Raw genomic sequence first — 22,882 nt, 5'->3', positions numbered from 1 at the left:
GAGCACTAGTTTATCCAGTTAAATGACCTATGGATAGAGTCAGAGCCAAGCTGAAAGTATCCACAGAATTGGGACCAAACAAGTGGTTTAGTTCAATTTTTCTATTTAGTGTAGCAGACACAATACAGGACTGTGTGTCTCCTGGGCAAGAAATCACTTGAACTTCACCCAAAATGGACAATAATGTGTCAAGACTCACTCATCAATGCTGAGAATTCTGGCATGTTCTCAATCTGCTTGGCATTAGATAAGAATGAGCTACCACCAGCCTCAGCAGGATCAGAAAAGCCTTTGGAAAATGCAGCATTTAAAAAGTGAAATATATTTTCTATTTTACAGATTTCGAGCTAACAGCACAACTTTTCACAAATTTAAACCATTATATTTGAAAAGTCTGGTTTGGCTAAAACCCTACATCATTCTACCACTTATTGCATAAAAGGAGTAGCATCCAGGATGAACTGTCAATAGGAGATCATATTAAAGGCAGTACCCACTCTCTGTAATAAATAGCGTAGTGCATTCTTCCTCAAAAAGCAAGAGAGCTGAAGCTTAACTTGAAAAATGAAGGGAAGAACACCAGTTCTTTAAGAGCATCTCAGCAGCAAGAGATTTAATGAGACTGCACTCTAAGGGCTCAATTCTGCAATCGGATCCATGTGAGAGCAGGGACTAAAAATGTTTTACCCTCTGATGCCAGGAAGCAGATATGGGGGCTGATCCTGAGAGTTCTCACACTACATTAATTTCAAGGGGAATTAAGGGGCCTCAGCACATAGAAAATCAGGCCAGATCCTGTAACAAGCTCTCCATTGGTGGACCCCATGTATGCCCAGAGACCCACTGCAATCAACGGGCCTCCACACAAGTGCCAGTGTCTGCCTGCATAGAGCTCATTGCAGCCGTGGGGCCTTATTTCAGTGCAAATGTAGGCACCAAATTTTGGACGTTTTAGCCTGGGGGAGTTTGTTCCAGAGAGGTGTTAAGCACCTGCTGCTCTCACTGAAGTTCTAATGAGAGAGGCTCAGCATCAAGTCATAAGCTTACAATAGCATTTGTTAGGTGGCTGAGCAGTGTACTGCTCTCAAATGAGCAGTTCTTACATATTCTTCTTATATATGAATGTTGAAGTAGAAAGCTGTCCCTGGGCCACTCCCACCTCTCTTAAATCACTCAGAAGTTTTAATCACAATTTCCCTTGATTAAAGTTCAGGGAGTATGACTCAATCAGAAGTCCTAGGGACTGGTCAGAATCATGTTGAATGTTGTTAACCATGAATTTTATCATCATACAGGACAGTTGCATAATACAGGATTTAGAAGGGAAATGCCATTTTTTAATTTATGAAAAACACAGAATCCATGCCCTCGCTCCTTACAACCATGCCACTTATGCCAAGCTCCACTGGGAGAAGCTGTGGTTCTCTGTGGCTGCCATAGAATCACATTTACTCACTCAGTCCTTTTCTCTGAGCTCAATTCACCCTGGGATTGTTGCTGTTCCCTCTGCTTAAGAACAGGCAGACTAAATACAATAACAGACCTGGTAACATTGAAGAAATATTCCCACACCATAGACAGGCATCTGGCCGCCCCAAAAGATTAATAGACTAGATCAGGGATTCAGAACAGATGCTCTGGTCAGAAGACAGGCAAGTTATCCCCATAGTTTAGAGGGCTATATACATAAACTACAAATCAAGAAATCACGTGAACCCAAGATTAAGACTACCTGTGTAAGAAATCTGAATCAGTCTTGTTGGTATGGCAAATTCAGAGCTGGAGAAAAGCTCCACATCAGTCTCTGTGCCTTCAGTTACAACATTAGGAAAAGCATGATGTCTTTTTTAATTTTAGCATTAATTAATTTAGTGCTCATAAAGTGATGGATTTCTAGTTCTAGCCTAATTCAAGATGATGCTAGCAGATGTTTCAGTACACCTCAATCCTAACCTAAAATACTCTCAATTCTGTTCCAGGCTGCTCTTAAGAAAAGAATGCAAATCAGATTATAGTGGGAGATGACTCTGTGATACACACAGAAGTGGTAGGAGGAGGAGACTACCAAATTCACTTTCACCTATAGTTGGCTTTTAACTAAGATTTCAACAGATTACCAAGGTAACATGTTAATCCACTGTGTGATGGAGTCTTCTAAAACCTTCTAAAAGGTCTGAGGCCTTTTTCTGCAGCCATGTAAGGAGAGCAGCCAAGAAGCAGAAAGTCACATCCTCACCTTCCTTTTAAGTTATATCAAAACAATGTAATATTGGACTGTTAAGAAGGCACCCCTACTACTAGTACCCACCAAGGAATCTCTTAAGATGTTTAAAGAAAATTTTGTTTGACAGCATTCTGTCTGGCAAGGAATCACTTATCAACAGTTTGGGTATGAAATCTCTATTTCTTTATTGTTTTGCCTTCATGATCCCTACTTCTCTATTGTTTATCTCTATTATTTATATAACAGATATATAACAGATAGAAAACAGGTTTCTAACTAATTTTGCTAGAAGTAAATCAACTATGGTGGTGGGGTGTGATTGGTTAAAGATATTTTCATAATGGTCTAGGATTGGTGAAAGATACAGTTTTGTAGTACTTTAGTTTAAAATGATTGGTTAAGGCACAGCTAAGCAGGACTCAAGTTTCACTATATAAACTGGGGTCCAAAAGAAAGTTCTTTGGAACCAACTCCAGGACACAGCCCCAAGATCAGACCTGCAAGATCTCAACAGCCTGCCAATCACACCATGCAGAAGCTGGAGTCTCCGGATGACCTGATCCTGACTGGCCATCAGGAAAAGAAGGAGACTTCTTGGGAGTGCTGTGCATTGTATTCTTAGCATGTGCATTCTGTTTTGGTGATTGTTAATAAACAGAGGTTAAGGATATTACTGTGTAAGGTTCTTTCACTGATAAAAGAGGACGCAAACACACAGAAGAGTATGCCCTGAGCCCTACGAATTGGGTATGGGTGGCCCTGAGCCCTAGGAACTGTCTAAAGGTAGGTGTCTTTTGCCTGGAGCCCTAAGAACTGGGAAAGGATGGAGATGCCTAAATCAACCGGATTATGCCTTGAGCCCTAGGAACTGGGTGAAGGTGAGTGCCCTAGAGTGTGCAGGTAACAAATTTGGTGGAGAATACAGGCATCCTATTGTCATTTGGACTGAACTGATAGAGCTTCACACAGCGAATAATTGTAGAAAAGTAATAGCAGCAGAATACCTGTGCATTTTAACAATAAGGGTCGCTACCTACTTGACAGAATGACCATTCTGAAGCTTCAGGAGGGAACAAAGCAAAAGAAAAGGAGCAGGAGGGGTGAGGGTTAGCTGAAGAGCCCACCTTCCTTGGTAAATGGGTAGCAGAACAAGGTCCGTGCCCATGGGGACAAGATTCTTTCCGGGGGGGGGGGGGGGGGGGGGAATATCCTTGAGTCTGCTTGTAAGGGGGTTTAAAGCAGGGCTGTTGATTAATCACAGTTAACTCACATGATTAACTAAAAAAATTAATTGTGATTAATTGCACTGTTAAACAATAGAATACCAACTGACATTAAAAATGTTTAATGTTTTTCTACATTTTCAAATATATCGATTTCATTTACAACACAATACAAGTGTACAGTGCTCACATTATACACAGTGCTCACATTATATTATTTTTATTTCAAATATTTGCATTATAAAAAACAAAAGATATTGTATTTTTCAATGCACCTCATACAAGTACTGTAGTGAAATACTTTTATCATGAAAGTGCAACTTACAAATGTACGTTTTTTTGTTACATAACTGCACTCAAAAACAAAACAATGTAAAACTACAAGTCCACTTAGTCCTACTTCTTGTGCAGCCAATTGCAAAGACAAACAAGTTTGTTTACATTTACGGGAGATAATGCTGCCCACTTCTAAATTACATCACCTGAAAGTGAGAACAGGCTGTCACACTGCACTGCTGTAGCTGGCATTGCAAGATATTTACGTGCAAGATGCGCTAAAGATTCGTATGCCTCTTCCTGCTTCGGCCATCGTTCCAGAGGACATACTTCCATGCTGATGACGCTTATTAAAAAAAAATGCATTAATTAAATTTGTGACTTAACTCCTTGGGGAAGAATTGTGTGTTTCCTGCTCCGTTTTACCCACATTCTGCCATATATTTCATGTTAGAGCAGTCTTGGATGATGACCCACCACATGTTGTTCACTTTACAAACACTTTCACTGCAAATTTGACAAAATGCAAAAGAAGATACCAATGTGAAATTTCTAAAGATAGCTACAGCACTTGACCCAAGATTTATGAATCTGAAGAGCTTTCCAAAAATCTGTGAGGGATGAGATGTGAAGCATGCTTTAGAAGTCTTAAAAGAGCAACACTCTGATGCAGAAACTACAGAACCCATCAAAAAAGAAAATAAACCTTCTGCTGGTAGCATCTGACTCAGATGATATAAATGAACACGCGTCGGCCCGCACTGCTTTGGATTGTTATCAAGAAGAACCTGTCATCAGCATGGACGCACGTCCTCTGGAATGGTGGTTGAAGCATTAAGGGACATGAATCTTAAGTGCATTTGGCATATAAATATCTTGCAACAACGGCTACAACAGTGCCATTCTCACTTTCAGGTGACACTGTAAACAAGAAGCAGGCAGCATTATCTTCTGCAAATGTAAACAAACTCGTTTGTCTGAGCGATTGGCTGAACAAGAAGTATGACTGAATGGACTTATAGGCTCTAAAGTTTTACCTTTTATTTTTGAATGCAGGCTTTTTTTGTACATAATTCTATATTTGTAGGTTCAACTTTCATGATAAAGAGATTGCACTATAGTACTGGTATTAGATGAATTGAAAAATACTATATATTTTGGTTTTTTTACAGTGCAAATACTTGTAGTCAAAAATAAAGTGAGCACTATACACTTTGTATTCTGTGTTGTAACTGAAATCAATATATTTGAAAATGTAGAAAACATCCAGAAATATTTAAGTAAATGACATTCTATTATTGTTTAATCGCACGATTAATTGTGATTAATTTGACAGCCCTAGTTTAAAGCATTCTGTAAATGCATGAAACCAAAACCAAAGAAAAAAGGCTAACAAAGCAGCAGCAGCAGTAGTACAGGCATTATGGAAAGCTGTCACTAATCTCTCCAGCCTGGTAGCACTCCAGGAAAGACAACTGGAGGATTACAAATTGGAGTTGGATATAGTTAAGGATAATTTGGCTCAGTATAAGGCATTGTGGTGTACCAGTGCAGCTTCAGCATTACAGAATGCAACAGCTCTATAGGCAAAAACAGGAGAGTGTGAACATTTAAAACTGAAAGTAGAAAACCTGAATGGAGAAATATCTACATTGCAAATGAAACTGGGGGATGCTCAGGCAGCTGTCAGAACAGTGCTCTAAGAAAATACAGTAACTCCTCACTTAAAGTCATCCCAGTTAACATTGTTACGTTGCTGATCAATGAGAGAACGTGCTCGTTTAAAGTTGTGTAATGCTCCCTTATAAAGTCGTTTGGCAGCCATCTGCTTTGTCCACTGCTTGCAGGAAGAGCAGCCCTTTGGAGCTAGCTGGTGCGGGCTTGGAATCAGGGTGGACCGGCACCCCCCCATCAACTCCACACTCCTCTAAGTTCCCTGTGCAGCAACCACCCAGCAGGCTATCAGTTACTGGCAGTTCAGCTGTCCCTCCCCCACACTGCCATGTGCTGCTCCTGCCCTTTGCCTTGGAGCTGCTCTTGGAAGTCTCCTGCTTGCTGTGAAGGGGGGAGAGAAGGGGACTAATGTCAGGGTGTCCCCTTCCCCCCTACTTACCCCATCTCTATTGTGCGGGGGGGGGGGGGAAATGACACAACAGGGCTCAGAATGGAGGGAACTTCCTGGGAGCAGCTGCTGTCTCAACTTGCTGATCTACTTAACAAGGCAGTGTACTTAGATTGGAGTCAGCCTACTTAAAGGGGCAATGCATATCTCTATCTCTCACACACAGTGTGTGTGTCTCTGTCTGCCATGCTGTCTCCCTTCCCTTCATTTGTGTTGCCTTGTAGAGTGTGAGACTACATTAACAACAATAGGTTAACCTTTGAGGACTCAGCCAAAAGCTAGTTCATCATTTAGCAGTAAGGCATTCCCTGGGAAATATCCCACTCTCTTCCACCCTCTGACTTCACCACCTCAACCAAGCTTCACAATCATCATCGCTGTGTACAGTTTGTTTAACTTATACTGTGTGTATATGTATGTGTATATACACATACATATACACACAGTATAAGTTTTAAACAAACAATTTAATGTATATATAATATAGTCTTCTGTCTGGTGAAAAAAATTTCCCTGCAACCTAACCCCCCTCCACTCCCCATTTACATTAATTCTTATGGGGAAATTGGATTCGCTTAACATCATTTCGCTTAAATTCACATTTTTCAGGAACATAACTACGAGGTTACACGAGGAGTTTCTGTAAGGCTCGGGCCCGGATAAGCAGTGACCAGGTATGGGTAGCTGCTCAGCTTTTTTGTGAATAGCCTCCTGGGCTTTTTCTGCCTTTTTTGCTGCCTCGATTTTTTTTTTTTTTTTGGCTTCCAGTCTAGCTAACTTCAGTCTCTGTTTGGTCTTGCTTTTGGTCATCCTAGGCCCTCTGCTTTTAACCTAGCTATTCCCAAGAGTTAGAAAGAAAAAAAAACTTGGCTTGTAAAATTTTTCTGTGCTGTAACCTGATACCTTTTGTCTCTGATAGCAGTTCTCAGCCTACAGAAAAATTCTTTTGTTATGGAGATGCTCTGTCCCCAGGCAAAGAGACAGAATAAACTAACTGTTTTTAGCTTAAAACCTGCTTTCAAGCAGTCAAAAGGGGGAGAAAAAAAAAATCCTACTGTGCTTCTGGTTCAAAATGATCCCACCGCTCTGCCACCATGTCAAGGTTCCTTCCCCACTCTGAATTTTAGGATACAGATGTGGGGACCTGCATGAAAGACCCCCTAAGCTTATTTTTACCAGTTTAGGTTAAAAACTTTCCCAAGGTACAAACTTTGCCTTGTTCTTGAACAGTATGCTGCCACCACCAAGCATTTTAAACAAAGAACAGGGAAAGAGACCACTTGGAGACGTCTTCCCCCAAAATATCCCCCCTCAAACCCTACACCCCCTTTCCTGGGGAAGGCTTGATAATAATCCTCACCAATTGGTACAGGTGAACAAAGACCCAAACCCTTGGATTTTAAGAACAATGAAAAATGAATTAGGTTTTTAAAAGAAAAATTTTAATTAAAGAAAAGGTAAAAGAATCACCTCTGTAAAATCAGGATGGTAAATACCTTACAGGGTAATCAGATTTAAAACATAGAGAATCCCTCTAGGCAAAACCTTAAGTTACAAAAAGACACAAAAACAGGAATATACATTCCATTCAGCAGAGCTTACTTTACCAGCCATTAAACAAAAGAAAATCTAACGCATTTCTAGCTAGATTACTTACTAACTTTACAGGAGTTGTAAGGCTTGCATTCCTGATCTGTTCCCGGCAAAAGCATCACACAGACAGAACCCTTTGTTCCACCCTCCTCCAGATTTGAAAGCATCTTGTCCCATTATTGGTTATTTTGGGTCAGGTACCAGCAAGGTTACCTTAGCTTCTTAACCCTTTACAGGCGAAAGGGTTTTGCCTCTGGCCAGGAGGGATTTTTATAGCACTGTATACAGAAAGGTGGTTACCCTTCCCTTTATATTTATGACATATGTCATTAAAAAGGAGATACTGGCCATAACTGCCGGGGTTGTGCCAATAGTAACTGGAACCCAACCGGATTTCAACGCTTTAGCTTTTAAGACTGCATTGTTAGAGGGTTTGAATTCAAAAATAAAGGTAAATTCAGGACCCATAGATCCAGCTAGTGGATATCCCGAGTTAAAACAGGACATTTTTTGAGCAGCTATAGTTTTTCAAGACACGCTGGGACAATTGGAAACAAGAATTGACAGGAGAATGGAACCTATCCAGGTGGTAACTTTTGCCAACAACAGGCCCCCAGATCTCCAAGAGGAACCAGGGGAAAAGGGGCCCAATGCACAATGGCATGTTAGAGGAAGAGAACAGAGAGGTGCAAGAGACAGCAGAGGAGCAAAAGGAAGAAATGGATATGGGTATCAGATGCAGAATAGAGGATATATGGCACTGAGAATGAAGGCATAGAGGAAACTCATGATGTCATGAGAACCAAAAGAGAAATGGGATGGGAAGCCCACCAGTGAGTTATTGTACAGGGTTGTCCAGTTAGAAAGGCAAGAGGAATTGACTGACAGGGCTCCTGTAACTCTCATAATGGACCCTGTATCATTGGTGCCACCCCAATAGTGGTGCCCACCTCCTTGGACTTCCCCTGAGGTAGTAGCTCAACTACAGTATGACAAATGGGGGCATCCCATTGTAGGGGCAATAATGGGGAGATCTGGAAAACAAACATGCCCCACAATGTTAATTCACACAGGTGCAATGGTATGTGTGCTTGGAAAGCAGTGGCTTCCCAGGGATGCTTTGGAAATCGAAAATTGAACTCAACTATCATCATATACAGGGGAAACAATGAAAGCATTTATCACAAGACCAATCCTGACCTGCATAGGAAATCAGGAATCATGGATAAAATATTTTTTTTCAGAAGCAGGGTCAAATTGAGAATGGGGCTGCCTAAATCAACCAAGTTATGCCTTAAGCTCTAGGAACTGGGTTAAGGTGGGTGCCCTAATGTGTGCAGGTAATACTCAGGATTCAAAGCTGTGCACATTACTTTAAAACTCAAAAAGAATTATATTTACACTTGTTCCCAGCGGTTAGCAGAGAAAAGCAGATGCACTGTGTGGTCTTCCAAATTGCTCTTGTTCTCCAAGTAGGAGCTAATTAACCGCCCAATTTCTGTTGTTCTGTCTGTAAAAAAGAGTACAAGAACAAATCTGGTGAGTTATGCAGTCTCTTGCTTCAGTTACTGTGCAATATGACTTAAGATTTACTCAATGTACAAATTCCATAAAACAAATATTTTAAACTCAAAACTAAAACCAGTCACGCTTGGACATACATGCAGCTGTTCTGAAAATCCAAGTGTTCAATTTTTTAAAATTGCTACGCAAAGAGAATGTTCAAGTTGCAATGTAAACAAACCAAAAACCAGGAGGTGCCATAATATGGGAAGCACAACCTCAATGGCAGAGTAAATATAAAAGGGACAGAGAGGAGTAAATGCACTAAATATAGGGAAACATGACAGAAAAGCCATGTGAACTGGCCTTTCTAGTGCGGCAATACATTCCCACCCCAAAGGATTCACTGTGACAGTCAAGGGACCATGCAACACCACAGCTGAGAATGCAGCTAAAGGTAGTGGTGTTACATTCCCCCAATGTTTTCAGTAGCCTCTCCCCAAGTGGAGGGGGAACATGCCCCAGGACAAAGCAAACACTAGCCAAGAGTGTGAATGGGTACAGAAAAAGTATACCTTTAAGATGACTAGACATGGTAGGCATAAAAAGGGGGGCAAGATACAGCACCATTGGTTTTATTTTCCTGAACGGAAGTCTAGCTTTCAAACTTTGGGGAACACTGCTTACTGGAAAGCCACAGCAATCACCAGACATTGGTGTGCACCCCTCAGGGCCCCCCACCCCTTGTTAGTGTGCTAAATGGGGCTTCCCAACCCTACATTAGTGGAGTTAACGTTGCTAATGCCTCCCCCAACTTCCCCACTCCCGTCAGTGGGGTTAGTGGTATCTCCCCCATCCATGTCACTGGGGTTGGCGGTGACCCCTGTTATGGCGGTAACTGTACCGCACCCTCCTATGTCAAAGTGGTAACCGTACCCCACCCTCCCCTCCATGTCACGGGTCTTGGCAGTATTCCCCCCATTACAGGGGTCAACGTTGCCCCCACTTCCCTTTCATGTTACTTGGATTGGCGGTGTCCACCCACTTGTAGTGCCTCCCATATCACGGAGGTGGGTGGTAACCCCCACCTCCCCTCCCTTCCAAGTCACAGGGGTAACGATGGCACCAGACCACCCCAGGGTTAGCGGGGCCTCCCAACCCCGTCCATGTCACGAGGGCTGAGGGCGGCAGATCGCGGGGGGCGCGCAGGAAAAGGGGGGGAAGGGCCAGGCTCCCCCATACCCGGGAATCGCAGGAGCTCGGCGAGGTGCCCAGATGCCCGCAGCGCTTCCACCAGCCTCCGGCTCTGCGTGGTCTTCCCTGTCCGGTCCATCCCCTCCAGCACCACCAGCGCCCCGCGTCTGCAGGCCATGGTCGTAGCGGCCCGAGCCACAACCGTTACCACTCCCGCCGACACAGGCGCGCGAAGGGGGAGCATCCCGCTTCCGGCGAGCCCTAGAGAGCCGCACAGGGACAGTTTGGACAACATGGGCTGTCGCAGGCCTCCAAGTCCGCCAAGGCGGAGCTCCGCCCGCTGCTCCACCCCATCTATCTAGCCCCGCGGGGGGGCAAGACTGCACGGGGGGAGTGGGGGGGGGCGACGCAGCGTTTATAGCCTAGAGCACCTGCCTGTCGGCAGCTACGCAGAAGCCCCCCTAGCGCCGGGGGCTCTGTCCTTAGACGGAGGACTGTGGGAGAGACACTGTTGCGGCCACGTTGCCCTAGACGGTGTCACTGTCCCGGGCTGTGGGTGGGTGTGTGAGAGGCTGTCACTGCCCCCGGGGTGGGGAGAGGAGACGCTGTCACTGCTCCGGAGGGGGAGGGATTAGAGGCGGTCACTGCCCCAGGCTGGGGGCTAGTTACAGGTTGTCATTGCCCGGGGCTGGAGAAGACGGGAGGCTGTCACTTCCAAAGGCGGGGCGGGGCGGGCTACAGGGCTAGTACTGCCCAGGGCAACGGTGGAGAAAAGGCTGAAGGGAAGGTGGGTCTGCATGAGAGAAGGCTAGTGGCGCGCGCATGGCGGTACCACCTCCCAGGCCCTGGGTGATACCTACCCCTTCCTTCTTTGGCGCCTATGCCGTTGCCCCGCCTCCTTATTGATATACAGCTGGCGGTCTCCAGGGCGGCCAATCAGCGGCGGCAGCTCCTGAATATGGAATGAGGCCGGGTCTGCGGCCCTTGTCATGCGGGCCCGAACGACCGGGTAACAACGCGGCAGGGAGCGGGACACAAGATGGCGACAGCCATGTACCTGGAGCACTATCTGGACAGTGAGTGGCGGGCCCGGCGCGGGGAGCGGGGCGCCAAACCCCCTTTGGAGGGAGGGGGAACGGGGACAGGCGCCAGGGACGGGGCCCCTGCGGAGGAAGGTCCCCATGGCGGGGCGGGCGGGGGTATTGGAAGGGGGGAGCGGAGATGGTGACACCGCCCAGCTTCGGAGGGGCGGCCCTTGGTGCGAGCGCTGTTGTTACCGCGGCTGGCTGTGGGAATTACAACTGCGTCACTGTTCTGCCGGGGGGGCGTCGCCTTGTGCGCGTCATCAGCCGCGTCTCTTGCGTGTGTCATCTTTAGGTGCCGAGGGCGGGAGCAGTTCAATCTGTTCTCTTTAGTGCCGCTCCCTTGTTCCTGGGCGCTGCTGTTTGTTTTCTGGGCTGTACCTCCCCGCCTCAGGAGGCTTCCCCCATCCCACTGTCTCCGCTCCCAATCCCATCCCCGGGGTGCTGACACCCACGCCCTGCCTGCCTCAGCTCTCCTTCCTTTCCTTATGGGTAGGGCCCTACCAAATTCATGCCCATGAAAAATGCATCCCAGACCGTGAAATCTTGTCTCCCCCTGTGAAGTCTGATCTTTTGTGTGCTTTTACCCTACTCAGTACAGATTTCATGGGGTAGAGCAGCGTTTCTCAAATGGCGGGTCCTGACCCAAAAGGGAGTTGCAGGGTTGTACACAGCATTGCCACTCTTACTTAACTGCCTTCAGAGCTGGGCAATCAGAGAGCAGCAGCTGTTGGCTGGGCAACCAGCTCTGAAGGCAGTGTCCTGCCAACAGCAGCACAGAAGTAAGGGTGCCAATACCATACCATGCCACCCTTACTTCTGTGCAACTTCCTTCAGAGCCAGGCGGCCAGAGAGTGGCAGCTGCTAACAGAGGGCGCAGCTCTGCAGGCTGCAGTGCAGAAGTAAAGGTGGCAATACAATGCCATACCAGCCTTACTTCTGTGTTGCTGCTGGCGGCAGCGCTGCCTTCAGAGCTGGTCTCCCAGCCAACTGCCACCAGTCTCCAGCTGCCACCAGTCTACAGCAGTACTGTAACTCCCCCTATAATAATCGTGTGACCTCCCCTCCCCCCCCACACACACATACACAACACTCCTTTTTGGATCAGGATCCCCAAAATTACAACCCTGTGAAATTCAGATTTAAATAGCTGAAATCATGACATTTATGCTTTTTTAAATCCTATGACCGTGAAATTGACAAAAATGGACTGAATTTGGTAGGGACTTACTCAGAGGACTGCCCTTGTTCCCCAGCTCCCCCTCCCCGTGGGGGCTGCTGCAGCTTTCCCAGCCTATGAGGGGGCTTGTTATGTTGTGGTATGCAGTCCACACCAGTGAAAAGTTGTCACCTCTTATTCTAAAACCTTAAGTTCCTTAAAGGTTTACCACTGTAGCTTTCTGGCTGGGATGCCCACAGTCAGCAACAAGCATGCTCCCTGTGTCTGTGTGTTGGGCAGCCCTGGTCCAATGAGTCCAGGGGTCTGGCTACAATACCAGACTTCCACCAGTATTGGTTAACAACTGGTAAGGTGTTGCCACACTCTCCCCAGTCCCAAATTTCTCCAGAAATATGTGTTCTGAAATACCCAGTCCTGACCTGGAATAATGGAAGAAATGGTAAGGTTTGTTGCTCTTTTGAAGAGTCAGTATCCAACGGTTTGTTACTTTAAGTAGTTACCAAATAGTTCAGTTCAACAGCAATGGGTTGATTTAGATTAAAAATAAAACAAGAATGCAAGTATAAGAACTAAAGTCAGAAATAGTTAGAAAAGAAATAAAGATAAAACATTTTCTAGTAACTAAAATCTAATAGTCTTGGTTCAAGGTAAAATCCTCACCACATTTCCAACAAGATGGCTGACCAAATCCCTGCCTCAGACTCTATCCCCCAAAGTCAAAGGGCTGATATCTTTGGGCAAGTCCACACTATCAAGTTAAGTTAAAGTGATGTACAACCGCAACAGGAATTGAATCGGTTTTACACGTCCATACTGTGTTCCTTGTATCAGCTGAGCGCGCCCTCACCAGGAGCGCGTGCGCTGATTTAACTGCCAATGTGGGGCATTGTGGGATGATTTCTGAAAGGCAGCAACAGTCAATTTAAGCAACATAGTGTCTAGGCTTATACTGCATCGACGTAACTGCATTGACTTAAGCGTTATTCTTCTTGCAGAGATGGAGTTATTAAATTGGGCAAGTTACATTGTTGGGAGCTACATTTTAGTGTAGATGCTTAGAGTTAGGTTGATGTAAGCTGCCTGAGTCTTCTTTGGTGAAACAAAGATAACTTGTGGTTTGTTCCTCTTTTATAGTTTAGTGAACCTTTGAAATAGATTTTTCTGAGGGTAACCTCTACATAAAGTTCATTCAAGCTGTGAGGAAGGCAACATGCAATCTCCTGTGGCTCTGTGCATGAGGGGAAAGCAGTGGACGTGTTGTTCCTTGACTTTAGCAAAGCTTTTTGAAACGGTCTCCCACAGTATTCTTGCCAGTAAGTTAAAGAAGTATGGGCTGGATGAATGGACGATAAGATGGATAGAAAGCTGGCTAGATTGTCGAGCTCAACGAGTAATGGCTCCATGTCTAGTTGGCAGCCAGTATCAAGTGGAGTGCCTCAAGGGTCAGTCCTCGGGCTGGTTTTGTTCAATACCTTCCTTAATGATCTGGAGGATGGTGTGGATTGCACCCTCAGCAAGTTGCAGATGACACTAAACTGGGAGGAAAGGTAGATACGCTGGAGGGTAGGAATAAGATACAGAGGGCCCTAGACAAATTAGAGGATTAGGCCAAAAGAAATCTGATGAGGTTCAACAAGGACACGTGCAGAGTCCTGCACTTAGGACAGAAGAATCCCATGCACCACTACAGACTAAGGACCGAATGGCTAGGCAGCAGTTCTGCACAAAAGGACCTAGGGGTTACAGTGGATGAGAAGCTGGATATGAGTGAACAGTGTGCCCTTGTTGCCAAGAAGGTCAATGGCATTTTGGGCTGTATAGGAGCGTTGCCAGCAGATCGAGGGACGTGATCGTTCCCCTCTATTTGACATTGGTGAGTTCTCATCTGGAGTACTGTGTTCAGTTTTGGGCCCCACACTACAAGAAGGATGTGGAAAAATTGGAAAATGTCCAGCGGAGGGCAACAAAAATGATTAGGGGACTGGAACACATGACTTATGAGGAGAGGCTGAGGGAACTGGGATTGTTTAGTCTGCGGAAGAGAAGAATGAGGGGAGATTTTATAGCTGCTTTCAACTACTTAAAAGGGGATGGATCTAGACTGTTCTCAGTGGTAGCAGATGACAGAATGAGGAGTAATGGTCTCAAGTTGCAGGGGGAAGATTTAGGTTGGATATTAGGAAAAACTTTTTCACTAGGAGGGTGGTGAAACACTGGAATGCGTTATCTAGGGAGGTGGTGGAATCTCCTTCCTTAGAAGTTTTTAAGGTCTGGCTTGACAAAGCCCTGGCTGGGATGATTTAGTTGGGGATTGGTCCTGCTTTGAGCAGGGGGTTGGACTAGATGACCTCCTGAGGTCCCTGATATTCTATGATTCTATGTGTGCATGTGAGTATTTTGCCATGTGTTTTTTCGCCTATTGAAAGCTTAAGAGGAAATAAAACAAAAGGGAAAGATTCAAGGGAGTTTGCCCAAATCTTACCTTCTGAATCTCTCGTCATATGTAACTTTCAGTCCATGGGTCTGGCTGAGCTGGTGAGTGGCAGCATGACATGAGGAGACTTATCCATATTAGAGAAATGAGTCCAAATAAAAATATATTGTACTTGTGTCACTCCAAAGCAGAAGTTTTGTTCCTTTGCAAGTTTAATTACAATTTTTAAAAAAAAGGAGTCCAGAACTGGCATTTAAATTTCTCTGCTTCCTTGAAGCCATAGAATTTAGAGGCTATTTAAAAAAAATAAATCCCCCCATCCCCCAAAAAATTCAGTCTCCTGGTGAGGGAAGTTTCTTGCTGGGGTTGTCTGCTGAAATTATTTAGTTCCTTCCCCCTCCAGTGTAATTGGATGAGCATGAAACATGTACTTGCCTATCTCCTTCCCCACTGTGATAGTTAGTGTGAGGTTTGCTGCTACCCCTGTTACCCTGAAGGGTCTGTTTATGTGATAATGTAAATACATTCTCATTGTCTTTGAAAGTACTTAGGCAGTGACTCCATACCAGGTGGAAAAACTACAGTCCTTTGTCTAGGATGGAGTATCTCCTGCATGGCTGGAAAACAAATTTTAAGAATTATAATTTCAGTTTATGACAGGTTTCAGAGTAGCAGCCGTGTTAGTCTGTATTCGCAAAAAGAAAAGGAGTACTTGTGGCACCTTAGAGACTAACATTTATTAGAGCATAAGCTTTCGTGAGCTACAGCTCACTTCATCGGATGCATTTGGTGGAAAAAACAAATTTCAGTTTATGTCCATAATTTTGCATCACTTGATTGCACCTACATTACACAATGATATTAATCAGTGAGTTATGAGCTATTCATTGGCACCTTGCATGACACTTACCAGATATATTTCATGACATTGAACAATTGAACTGGTTAAGCCAGCTGCAATTCATTACCAGCTGTCTGGGTTCCCCCTTGCTCTTGGGTTATTCTTAATGTTACAGGGTTACACTCCCTCTGCAGTAGCAGTCCTAGTTCCCACAGCTTATATAGGGGCTGCATAATAGCAGTCTTCAGATACTTGCAAGGCTGCCATAAAAAAGATGGAGAAAAGTTGTTCCCTTTTGTCACATAGGGCAGGACAAGAGTTAGTGGGTTCAAACTACAGCATAGTAGATTTAGATTAAATCTCAGGAAAAACTTCCTAACTGTAAGAACAGTAGGACAATGGACCAGACGGCCTCAGGAAGTCTGGGAAGCTCCTTTACTGGAGGTTTTCAAAAGGAGGCTGGATAACCATCTGTCTTGGATGGTTTAGACGCAACAAATCCTTCATTTTGGCAGGGGTTTACTCCGGGGGGAATTCTGCACCAAAAAATTAAAAATTCTGCACACAATATTTGAAATTTCTGCATATTCTATTTGTCAAAATAACACAATATAATCATGCCACTTACAATTATTTTGTTAATTTATTTCAAAATATCTGTCAGCAAGTATGTCTGATCAATACAGATCAAAAAAATAAAAAAAAGATTCTGGTAATTTTTTTTGACAGATTCCTTACTAGGCATATTAATACTTATAATTTTGTGTAAGTCATTTAAATTACAATACAGACCTGTATTTCCTGCACCTGTCAGAAGCAGTGCAAAGGTTTGGGGGAGGCAGGGGTAACGGAGGAGCTGAGGGAGAGGAAAGGAGCCTGGGAGTGAACCTGGAGGGTGCTGGGTGTGGGTGGTAGGTTTTTCTTTGGGCATTGGGATGGTATTGTTATGGTGTTGGGAAGCCTCCCCCATGACGTCCCTGACTGACCCCAAGCCTCTCCCATTTGGTCAGGCACATCTGCCCCTGTCCCCACACCCCCGTCTCCATCGGTCTCTGCAGCCATCCTCCCCCATCCCCAGGCTCAACGCTGTCACCCCACTAGCTGCTGAGCCCATGCTCCAGTCTGTCCTGTCCCCCCACTAACCATTCTGAACCTCAGTCTGTAATCCCCCCCCCCCCCGCATCAGCCCTGTGTGCCCCAATGTAACAATGCTGGTTCTGGTGGGACCCAACTGAGAGTGCCAATTCAAGACAAATTGCTTAAAGCAGGGCAGTTACAGCCCAAGGCTGTGGTTTTTATGCACACCAAGGCAAACAAAACCAGCCCAACAGAAAAGACTTTGGTTTTACTCCACTGGGTAACCACAAGTCACATAAGCAATTCCCTTAGACACTCCAGTTTCCCAGTATCACCATCAGTGCCACTCGTTATGGGGACAAATGGTTATGAAAACCAATACCCGAGTAAAAGAAAAAGGGTTCTCTCTATCCCAAAGGACCAAGCCCCAGACACAGGTCAGTATACAAATCAGATCTTACCCACAGATCATGCTGCTGCTAATCCTTTAGAATCTAAAACCTAAAGATTTATTCATAAAAGGAAAAAGATATAGATGAGAGCAAGAATTGGTTAAATGGAATCAATTACATACAGTAATGGCAAAGTTCTTGGTTCAGGTTTGTAGCAGTGATGGAATAAACTGCACGTTCAAATCAAGTCTCTGGAGTACATCCACAGCTGGGATGGGTCTTTCAGTCCTTGGTCCAAACCTTCAGCATAGCAAAGTTCTTCCAGAGGTCAGAAGCAGGATTGAAGACAAGATGGAGGAGCTGCAGCAGCTTTTTATATTCTCTTGCCATGTGGTCTTTCTTTCTTTGTTCCAAAGACAAGCTGTCCATCACATGGCATGGAAAAACCTGAGAGTTCTGTCCATAGGCACCTCCCTACATACCTTGCTGAGTCACAAGGCATGTCTGCCTTCTCTCAATGAGTCAATTGTATAGCTGATGGTCCTTAATGGGCCATCAAGCAGGGTAGGCAGAGCTGACACCAACTTGTCCGGGGTGTCACCCAAAAGCATAGCATAAGTTTGAAATACAGACAGTTTAGAGCCAATATTCATAACTTCAACTACAAAAATGATACACACATATAGACAGCATAATCATAATCAGCAAACCATAACCTTGTCTTAGACACCTCATTTGACCCCCTTTATATAAGATTTGGTGCCACTACAGGACCTTGGTTGCAACAATGATCTATATGGTCCCAGATTATGTCAATACCGTCACACCCACGCTGTCCTAACCTGGCTCTGTGGGCAGGATCCTGTGATGAACTCTACAGCTGGGGGAATTCTGCCACACTGGGCATAGAATTTTGTATTTTCTTGCATAAAATGCATTTTGCCTAAGAAGTGCTGCAGTTCTATGTTTTTCTCACCAGAGGCCGATGTGGTGCTAGAACAGCCGGCATGAATGCAGTTGGCTGCTCTGGTGCCACAGCAGTCTCTGGTGGTCAAAAATCAGAACTGCAGCACTTCTTAGTCAAAAAGTTTTTTAGCGGGAAAATACAAAATTATGCGAGACAGATTAATTCTGCGCATCCAGAATAAATTTGTGTAACAAAGGGTGGTGGAATCCGTATTATCCAGTGCTGGAGGAGACAGTGATAAAATCCACCTGATGAGCTTCCGAGTTGTAATTGATCACAACTTGCTGAGTGTTTTGCCTAATAAAAATTTGTTAGACCCATCTATTGAGTAAATGGATTTCAGTCCTATAAGGGGCTGTCTCTACATCCCCAGTTCTTTACAGACTCTCTCTCCACCCCTCTTTATAAAAGTGTTCCTCTCCTTGTGTAGCTGTTTCTCATAGATTGCAGGGCCAGAAGGAACCCCTGCGATCATGTATTCTGACCTCCTTTATGACACAGGCCATAGAAATTCTCCAAAATAATTCCTAGAGCAGATCTTTTAGAGAAACATCCAGTCCTGATTTACAAATTGTCGGTGATGGAGAATCTACCATAACCCTTGGCAAGTTATTCCGGAAGTTAATTACTCTCACTGTTAAAAATATATACCTTATTATCAGTCTGAATTTGTCTAGCTTCAACTTCTAGACGTTGGATCTTGTTATACCTTTGTCTGCTTGCTTGAGGAGCCAATTGTTAAATATTTGTTCCCCAACTAGGTTCTCATAGACACTACTTAACCTTCTCTTTGTTAATGTAAATTGATAAACTCAGGGAGGTCACTCATATCAGGCACTTTGTCTGATCCTTTAATCATTCTTGTGACTCTTTTCTGAAACCTCTCCAATTTATCAACTTCTTTCTTGAACTGTGGGCACCTGAACTGAATACTTCCAACAGTGGCTGCACTAGTGTCAGCTACAGAGGTAAAATAGCCTCTCTATTCCTACTCAAGATTCCCCTGTTTTTGCATCCAATGATCACATGTGCTCTTTTGACCACAGCATTGCACTGGGAGCTCATGTTTAGCTGATTATCCACCTCCGACGCCAAATCTTATTCAAGAATCCCTGTTTCCTGCGATAGTCCACAGTCACCCAAACTCATATTGTGTGCTGGCACCTGGCATACCAAATAATCCAGATTGCTCTATATCATTTACCTGTCTCTTCATGGTTTACCATGCCCCCATTATTGTGGGTCTGTGACCAGGGTCCAAGGGGGGGGCACACTGAGGTTACTCAATTAGGGCAAACTGCAAAGAATGGAGCAAACAATCCCCAAAACTGGTGGTTATTTTAATACTTAGATTAACCAAGATAGCAACAAAACGGTTTCCACAATAGCTTACTGGTCACACAGAAGCCAAAACACAGTTCCCTGAAAAGCAACCCAGCCTTTGGGCTCCCTCCCAGACAGCCAAGTCAAATATGAAGGTTCTATCACAAAGGATCGGACACATTACCTCCCAGGTTAATATTTCAGATCTTACACAAATACACTCTTACAGCCAATTCTTATTAACTAAACTAAAATTTATTAAAAAAAGAAAAGAATATTTGTTAAAATACCATTATACATACAGACATGATTACAGTTCTATCAGTTTCATACTAGAAATGGTGAGCTTTGGAGTTGCAAAGAGTTCTTAGAATAAGTCCACAATGTTCCATACCAGGGTGATTCAAATTAAATTGGAGACCTCAGTCTTGTAGCTCAGTGCTTCCCCTGATAAAGCATAAGCAGATTTGAGATAAAAAGGATCAGGACCTAAGAGTCGTTTATACAGTTCCAAGCCTCCTCTTGACATCACGGTGTCCTCAGGTGAACAATAGACAATCATCGCAACTTTGAAGTAGACCTATTTCCTAAACATCACTAGTAATGTGCTACATGGATTAACATAAGGCTGTTGCCTGTCTTCCACCATTTGCAGGTGATATGCTATATAATTCAAAGAGAAATCAATACGGTAATATCACTGTATTTAAAAAAAAACCGAGGAGTACTTGTGGCACGTTAGAGACTAACAAATTTATTTGGGCATAAATTTGTTAGTCTCTAAGGTGCCACAAGTACTCCTCCTTTTTTTGCTGATACAGACTAACACGACTACCACTCTGAAAACTGTATTTACAGTTCATTTAAATGTTAAGATCTTTTGATCTCAGAATTAACAGAATACATACAGCATAGACAGGAACTGTTAGATTACATTGTCAGCCTCTAACAATATATATATAAACACACAAATTATCTATCAGAATGTCTCTAAAGGTTGAATCTGGGTCAATTAGCCTGCAAGCTGCTCCTTCCTGGTCATGTGTCAGAGTTATCGGCAACTTTTATTAATGATAATTTTATGTTTTCTTCCAGGTCATTGATAAAAATGTTAAATATGATTAACATTTCCATCTAGTAATGGATCAGTACTATTATTAGGATTTCTTTTGTACCCAATACATTGAAGCATTAATAAGTAATGCTATTTAGCATTGCGCAGGCTTTATAGGCCATAGTTGCCAGGTTTTGCCCTTTACAATTTATATGTGCTGATAGTTAGGGGCTGCAGTCAGCACATACCGCGTAGCCGTGTCATTGGAGGGAGCCACCTTCCACACGTTATGATGGAACACCCAGTTTTAGAGTCAGCTTTTTTAAAGGCCTGGCTGGATTTTTATAAGAGGGGCCCACACTTTTTTTTATGGGACCAAAGGCCATGAAGGAGCAGGTTATGCCTGTGCAGTTTTAGTAAGTGAGCCTTTAGGAATAGCGAAAAGGCCATTGCTTTTGGGGAATTTCTGAGTGGGAATGGATTTCCCTGGGTCAGGCTTTATGGAGCAAATTCTTTTGGATGCTACGGACTTCTTAGATTAAATATTATTGAAGCTGGGAGCACACAGAATTTTAAGCTAGTTGGTTTTTGGCCTTAATTAGTCCCCGCAAGGTGTCCCGCGTGTGGAGGGCCAATTTGGCAGTGTCTTTGAGGGTGGAGGTGGCCACTGTAAGGTGGGTGAGATTTGCACTTGTGACCAGCCCCATGGCCTTTTTTAACAGTTTTAACCATTGGTTTTTAATGGCCCCTTGCTGAATATTTTAAATACTAGCTGTCATATTGGCCCCATCCCACAAGGAGTTTACTAAGGTTTGCCTTTTGGGGAGGACAACAAGGACAACGTTTGCCTAAGGAGGGTAAGTTGCAGGGTGGTCCCCCTTGTACAATTAGGAAGGAAGGCAGGGACCTGAAAGTGTGTTAGGAGCAGGTAAATATTTAAAGCTCCCAAGGTGGCATTAAGGAGGATTTAGTGTTGAGTGGCTGCTTTTTATTTGGTGACCGGTAACATCTGCCACCACCACTGGTGGGGGGAGATGTGGAGAGGTGCTTTTTTAGAGTTGTTTTTTGAAGACTAGGGGCTAAGCAGAGGAGGCTACAATTTAAAAGGGATGCTGGAAATTGTTTGGGGCATGTAATATTTACCTTTCCACACGGGCGTATGTGTGGATGAGTGAGTGATATACGTGATATATCAATATTTGGAACTGTGGGAGTTAGGTTGAACCCTACACCATTTGGGGACCAACATTGCAACCACATTTTGATGCCAGCTGTTAATGTGGAGCATTGACTTAGATGGCATATTGAACTTTTTTGTGACATTGAAAACCTTTTTTCAAGGGTAAGGAGCCCTTTTGGAGTAATTCGGTTTGGGATTTAATTGCGCGGGGATATGCAGGGCCAGGAGACCTGGGGCTTTTGGCAGGGGGACACCCCTGGGAACATACCCATGTAGTACACAGTGCCCACAATTGCCCCCAGGATGATGTGCCACAATTGCCCCCCTGCCAATGGATAACTGATCTTTTTTTTAAATTAGGGCCAATTTTGGACAGTGGTCAAATTAACAAAAGAGAGGGAAAATGTTGGAAACCCGAGAATTTTTATAGATATGTGCCACCAAATATACATTGTTTTGCCCTGACGAATTTTGCTGGCCTGAAGCAGCAAGAGTGGTTTTACCACTTTTGTTTAGGGTGTTTTTGGGCTTTTGCTATTACTGCCTTGTTTTGTTAACAAAGAAAAAAAGGGAAAGGAAAAGAACATTACAAATGCATTTATTGGGGAAACTGAGGCATGGATGATAAATTTTTAAAGTTATTAGTTGTTTTGCGACAGCCCCTTTTGTTATGGATATTGTTTGCTTGGTTTAGGAGGTTATGCAACAATATTGTGTTTAGGGATTAGGGATTGCTATTGCTTGCCAAAGAGCCTCCCATTCTGCTCCAGGCCACCACATGAGGAAAATAAGAACATAAGAATGGCCATATTGGATCAGACCAAAGGTTCATCCAGCCCAGTATCCTGTCTACTGACAGTGTCCAATGCCAGGTGCCCCAGAGGGAGTGAACCTAACAGGTAATAATTAAGTGATCTCTCTCCTGCCGTCCATCTCCACCCTCTGACAAACAGAGGCTATGGACACCATTCCTTACCCATCCTGGCTAATAGCCATTAATGAACTTAATCTCCATGAATTTATCCAGTTCTCTTTTAAATCCTGTTATAGTCCTAGCCTTCACAACCTCCTCAGGCAAGGAGTTCCACAGGTTGACTGTGCGCTGAGTGAAGAAGAACTTCCTTTTATTTGTTTTAAACCTGTTACCTATTAATTTTGTTTGGTGGCCCCTAGTTCTTATATTATGGGAACAAGTAAATAACTTTTCCTTATTCACT

General features: G+C 44.0%; 2 protein-coding genes across 8 annotated transcripts in view; one reads left to right on the top strand and one right to left on the bottom strand.

The window, feature by feature from the left end:
* DTYMK (deoxythymidylate kinase) overlaps positions 1 to 11,012 on the bottom strand; it is a 50,745-nt gene extending 39,733 nt beyond the window's left edge. The window contains exons 1-3 of one of the 5 annotated variants that reach the window (XM_038417204.2): positions 10,996 to 11,012; positions 10,184 to 10,396; positions 8,840 to 8,948 (exon numbers count right to left, since the gene is read on the bottom strand). In XM_038417204.2, the coding sequence (XP_038273132.1) occupies positions 8,840 to 8,948; positions 10,184 to 10,379 (305 nt within the window). In that variant the 5' untranslated portion in view covers positions 10,380 to 10,396; positions 10,996 to 11,012. Of the gene's footprint in view, positions 1 to 8,839; positions 8,949 to 10,183; positions 10,744 to 10,995 lie in introns of those variants that run through there. The other 4 variants (XR_006274273.1, XM_038417203.2, XM_043492424.1 and 1 more) reach the window with 4 other exon arrangements.
* A 67-nt stretch (positions 11,013 to 11,079) lies between these two features.
* ING5 (inhibitor of growth family member 5) overlaps positions 11,080 to 22,882 on the top strand; it is a 45,736-nt gene continuing 33,933 nt past the window's right edge. For 2 of the 3 annotated variants that reach the window (XM_038417207.2, XM_043492427.1), the window contains exon 1: positions 11,082 to 11,211. In XM_038417207.2, coding sequence (XP_038273135.1) covers positions 11,175 to 11,211 — 37 coding nt within the window. In that variant the 5' untranslated portion in view covers positions 11,082 to 11,174. Of the gene's footprint in view, positions 11,212 to 22,882 lie in introns of all 3 variants that reach the window. The other variant, XM_043492426.1, reaches the window with a different exon arrangement.

The sequence above is a fragment of the Dermochelys coriacea genome, chromosome 9, assembly GCF_009764565.3.
Source record: "Dermochelys coriacea isolate rDerCor1 chromosome 9, rDerCor1.pri.v4, whole genome shotgun sequence".
NCBI classification, from domain to species: domain Eukaryota; kingdom Metazoa; phylum Chordata; order Testudines; family Dermochelyidae; genus Dermochelys; species Dermochelys coriacea.
This window is presented reverse-complemented; position numbering and strand designations above follow the sequence as displayed.